A 5,481-nucleotide genomic window follows, 5' to 3' on the forward strand; every position below is an offset into this window, starting at 1 on the left:
TTTAAAAAGGAGAAAAAGCCAAAGCGCAGCAGCGATTTCGGGGTCTCTGAGGCCGGGCACCCTCAGCCACTGAGGCCGCCCCCGCTCCGTCCCCGCGGTACCGGGGGGGTTCGGGGGGCGCGCCCGGCCCGGCCCCGCCGCCCCCCGCGCGCCGTTCCTGAGCCTCTGGCGCCCCCTCGGGACGGAGCCGCGCAGCTCCCGCGGCCCCCGCTCCCGCTCCGCGCGTCCCGCCCGCCGCCAGCGCGGCTGCAGCGGCCCCAGCGGCCCAGCGGCGGCGCCTCCATCCATCAGCCACCCACGGGACCGCGGGGCACGGGCGGGGCGCTGTCCCCGCTGCTGTCCCCGCTCTCCCCGCTCTTCCCCGCTCTGTCCCCGCTCTCCCCGCTCTTCCCCGCTGCTGTCCCCGCTCTCCCCGCTCTGTCCCCGCTCTGTCCCCGCTCTGTCCCCGCTCTGTCCCCGCCGCTGTCGCCGCCCCGGCCGGGCCGTGCCCCCCGCGCTGCGCGGTGCTGCGCGGCCCCGCCCCTCCGCGCGGCTCAGCCAATAGGGGCGGAGCGGCCCCCGCGGGCCGCGCTCTGATTGGCCGGGCCGGGGCGGGCGCGCGGGTATTTGTGCGCGCGGCGCGCAGCGGCCGCAGAGCCGCGCTGGAGACCGGCGGGGCCGCCGCGCCCGACACTGCCCGGGGCTCGCCCTGCTCCTTGTCCTCATCCTGATCCTGAGCCCGCTCCCGGCCTCGCCAAAGTTTTTTTTTTCCCCTTTCCTCGTTTCGGAGTTTTTTTGGTTTTCTTGCTTTTTGTATTTTTTTTGTTAGCGTTTTTGCGCTGAGGAGAAGTAATAAAAAGTTTTTTTGCGAGCCTCCTCTCCGCAGCCGGTGGAGACTTTGTTTCTCCGAGTTTTTACTTTTTTTAACCCATCCCTGCCCCTTAGCGCCTAACTTTTTAATTTTTTTTTATTATCAATTTTGTTTTTCGCCCCCTTGTTCCCCCTCGGCCGCTTTCTCGCATGAATCTCCTCGACCCTTTCATGAAAATGACAGAAGAACAGGACAAATGTATCTCCGACGCCCCCAGCCCCACCATGTCGGATGACTCCGCCGGCTCCCCCTGCCCCTCTGGATCCGGCTCGGACACGGAGAACACCAGACCCCAAGAGAACACCTTCCCCAAGGGCGACCCGGACCTGAAGAAGGAGAACGACGAGGACAAGTTCCCGGTGTGCATCCGGGAGGCGGTGAGCCAGGTGCTCAAGGGCTACGACTGGACCCTGGTGCCGATGCCGGTGCGGGTGAACGGCTCGAGCAAGAACAAACCGCACGTCAAGAGACCCATGAACGCCTTCATGGTGTGGGCGCAGGCGGCCCGCAGGAAGCTGGCGGATCAATACCCGCATCTGCACAACGCCGAGCTCAGCAAGACCCTGGGCAAGCTCTGGAGGTGAGTGCGGGGCCGGGGCTGCCCGCGGGGAGCGGGGGATGCCGAGTTGAAAAGGCGCTGGGAAACTTCTGCGGAGCGCAAGACTCGTTAGGTCGGGGAGAAGCCAGAATATAGGAGAGGGAAAGCAGGGAAAGTTGTTCGCTTTGTGGTGTTGGAAGCGGTTTTTGTTCCCGGGGCGGGGGGGCCGTGCGGAGCCCCCCGGCCGTGGTTTGTTTGCGCTGCGGGTGCGGAGGAAATGATGGATTTTGGATTTTGGGGATTATTGCATCAGCTCGGGCCGGGCCGGAGGGAGCGCGGGGCGATGCGGGGAGGAGGGAGGGTGGCGCAGGGCCGGGTGGCCTCCGAGTGCCAGAATAAGGCGGGGAGGGGAGGAAAACACGAGGCGAGTGAGTCACCTGGGCCACCGCGTCCTCGGGGGGGGGGACCCCGCAGCGGTGACACGGGACAGCAAAGCTGGCCCTGGCAGGCAGGGATGTCCCCAAAGCGCCCGGCGACAGCGAGGTGTGCCCGCAGGGTGGGGAGGAGGGAGAGGGCTGGAGCCCTCCTGCAGCTGTGGTCTGGCCACCGAAGGAATCTGGGGGACAAGGGGGTGACAGCCGGGGACAAGGGGGTGACAACCAGCGAGTGTCCCAAACAGGGGGTTCGGGTTGTGGGGGGACTTTGCATCGCTCTTGGGGGGAATCCCAGGGAGGGATCGGCACCGGTGTCACTGCTCGGCGGCCACGAGTGACCCCGCGGCCCCCGTGTCCCCCCAGGCTGCTGAACGAGAGCGAGAAGCGCCCGTTCGTGGAGGAGGCCGAGCGGCTGCGGGTGCAGCACAAGAAGGACCACCCCGACTACAAGTACCAGCCCCGGCGGAGGAAGTCGGTGAAGAACGGGCAGGCGGAGCAGGAGGAGGGCGCGGAGCAGACCCACATCTCCCCCAACGCCATCTTCAAGGCGCTGCAGGCGGACTCGCCCCAATCCTCCTCCAGCATCAGCGAGGTGCACTCGCCCGGGGAGCACTCGGGTAGGTGCCCAGGGAACCTGCGGGGGGCACGGCACGGCTGCCCAGACTGGGCTGAAATTGGGGTTGGGTGAGGGGAGGGAAAGAGCCAGGAAAGAGCCAGGAATGCCTGCGGGGGCACGGCACGGTTGCCCACACCCGGCTGAGGTTGGGGTTGGGTGAGGGGAGGGGAAGAGCCAGGAATGGAGGGAGATCAAGGAGAACTGCCCACGGGCCATGCCCAGAGTGTGGCCACACAAACTGTCACCCCTCTGCAGCCATTTGCCTGTGAGAAACACAAACCCGTGCTTTTTAAAACCCAAAACAATATCTTGTGTCTGAGAGCGCTGCAGGCTGCTGGGCTCCGTGTCCCTCACACCGGACACGTGTCTGTCACTGCCCACGGTGCTGCCACCCCCGTCCCACCCTCACCCCTGTCCTTCCTCCCCCAGGCCAGTCCCAGGGGCCCCCCACGCCCCCCACCACCCCCAAGACGGACGCCCAGCCGGGCAAGCAGGACCTGAAGCGCGAGGGCCGCGCGCTGGGCGAGGGCGGCCGGCAGCCACCGCACATCGACTTCCGCGACGTGGACATCGGCGAGCTCAGCAGCGACGTCATCTCCAACATCGAGACCTTCGACGTCAACGAGTTCGACCAGTACCTGCCCCCCAACGGGCACCCCGGCCAGGTCACCTACACGGGCACCTACGGCATCAGCGGCGCTGCGGGAGTTTGGATGTCCAAGCAGCAGCAGCAGCAACCGCCAGCGGCGCAGCTGCCGGCGCTGAGCGCGGAGCAAGGCCCCCAACAACAACAACAGCAGCAACAGCAGCAAAGGACCCACATCAAGACAGAGCAGCTGAGCCCCAGCCACTACAGCGAGCAGCAGCAGCACTCCCCGCAGCAACAGCAGCAACAGCAGCTGAGCTACAGCTCCTTCAACCTGCAGCACTACAGCTCGTCCTACCCCAGCATCAGCCGTCGCGCAGTACGAGTACGGCGAGCACCAGGGCTCCTCCTCGGGCTCCTACTACAGCCACGCCGGGCAGGGAGGGGGGATTTACTCCACCTTCAGCTACATGAGCCCCACGCAGCGCCCCATGTACACCCCGATCGCCGACACGGCGGGCGTGCCCTCCATCCCGCAGACGCACAGCCCGCAGCACTGGGAGCAGCCCGTCTACACGCAGCTCACCCGGCCCTAAGCCAGCGCAGAAGGCGCCGACGAAAAAGGCGAGGAGAAAAAAAAAAAAAGCGAGAAAAAAAAATCTAAAAAAAACAAAAAAATAATAATCAGAAACGAGCGAAAGCGGTGAGGAGTTGCCTCAGAGTGCGTGAGATCTGAATGATGATTAAAAAGACGCTGGCGCCTCGAGCCTTCTGCACTACAGCATCCTCCCCCAAGCCCCCAAATTTGGGACAGACTTGCCAAGGACTGGACTTGAACTCTGCTTCTTCCCATGTGGAGAGGAGATTTCCACCCAACACGCCCAGCTGGCTCCTTCTCTGGACTTTTGTAATGATTTTTTTTTTTTTAGCAGTAATTAAAAGCGAGATAAAAAAATAAAAATTAAAAAAAAAAGAAAAAAAAAAAGGGGGGGTAAAAGAGAAAACTCAGAGTCCTCTGTGAGGAATATTCTCTATTTTAAATATTTTTAGTATGTACTGTGTATGATTCGTTACCAATTGTGAGGGGATTTATACCTATTTTTTAGAGATTTTTTTGAAATGCTCTTATTTTTCCAACAGCTAAAAAAATTAAAAACAAATGACACTTAGTGGAGCAGCCCTAGGTTTTCTTGCAGAGGTATTTTTGTATAGAGAAGTGTCTTTTTTGTGCTCTAAAAATGAAACTAAACCAGCGTGCTCTGCCCTGGGAACCCAGCACTGGGGCAGGGACCAGCATGGGAGAGGCTTTATTTTTCTAACTCGTAGCAAAACCAGCCAGGAGGAGAACTTCACTTTATTTTTTAATAACCTTGAGCCTTAAAAGAAAAACAAAACAGAGGAGAAAAAAAAAAAAAAAAAAGTTTCAATAAAATCCACGGAGCAGCCCCAAAGTGCTGCTGGAAGCCTTAAAGCAGCCCCTGGTAATCACTGGGCTGGGGCTGAGCCCGACCCCTCCGGGCACCCCCTGCCCACCCCAGGGTGCCAAACCCAGCCAGGAGCCCTCACAGATCCTTTAAATTATTTATTTGGGGAGAAGAGCAGCTTTTAATCACCGCTTTCCTTTGGGTTTTGTCGTTTTAAAGTCCTTTCAGAAGCGTCGCATTAGTCGGGAGCATTATTTGGAAGGTGACCGTGCCTGTTAAATTATGGTCTGAAACTGTAACCAGTCCTTTATTTATCTCTTTAATTCCTTTTTTGGTCGTTGTTATTATTATTATTATTATTCTTTTTTTTTTTTTGGAATCTGTGTCCTGGGTTTGTACAAACTTTGCGCTCTTCCTTTTTTTTTTTTTTTGTTTTATTTGAGTTTTTTTTTGTTTTATTTTTTTGCCTTCGAGGAGAAACTGGAAGAAAAAAAAAAAAAGAAAAATGAGATTTGTACAAACTAAAGATTGCAAATGTAGCGGATCACTGAATCATTTGCCTTGTTTCCTGCCTCAGCTCTCTGGGACACACGAGCTCGTGCAAGGACGAGCCCCACACCCCAGCCCTGCCGCAGGGGTGGCACCGATTTAGCCTTCAACCCCCCCAAAAAAACTGCCCGCGAGAGCTGGGGGGGACACTGACTTTGGTGAAGCTGTGGCTGAACAGTTAAGGATTGCTTTTTAAAAAAGACAGCAGACTTTTTTTTTATTTAAAAAAAAAATGATATATTTGTTAACTTTTTTTTTGTTGTTGTTTTTTAGGGATTCAGTAGGAGAAAAAAAAAATCTTAAAGCACTCTTATAATATGGCATCTTTCTATTTCTGTATAAAAGCAGATCTTTTTAAAGTATTTCTGTAACTTAAAAGACCTGTCCTTTAAATCATATTTTGTCTTTAGGTAAGTTTGGTTTGGTTTTGGTTACAAGATCCTTCTCTTTGTGAAACTTACCTTTTTTTGTTTGTCTGTTTTGT

The 5,481-nt window shown here is 57.1% G+C and overlaps 1 protein-coding gene across 1 annotated transcript; it reads left to right on the forward strand.

The window, feature by feature from the left end:
* The first annotated feature begins 911 nt into the window (after positions 1–911).
* On the forward strand, positions 912–4,446 carry SOX9 (SRY-box transcription factor 9). The gene is given in 4 exon segments (XM_030962211.1): positions 912–1,430; positions 2,186–2,439; positions 2,868–3,397; positions 3,399–4,446. Coding segments are annotated over 4 exon segments (1,437 nt in total). The 5' UTR covers positions 912–999; the 3' UTR covers positions 3,621–4,446.
* The last annotated feature ends 1,035 nt before the right edge of the window (positions 4,447–5,481 follow it).

The sequence above is a fragment of the Camarhynchus parvulus genome, chromosome 18 (assembly GCF_901933205.1).
Source record: "Camarhynchus parvulus chromosome 18, STF_HiC, whole genome shotgun sequence".
Taxonomy (NCBI): domain Eukaryota; kingdom Metazoa; phylum Chordata; class Aves; order Passeriformes; family Thraupidae; genus Camarhynchus; species Camarhynchus parvulus.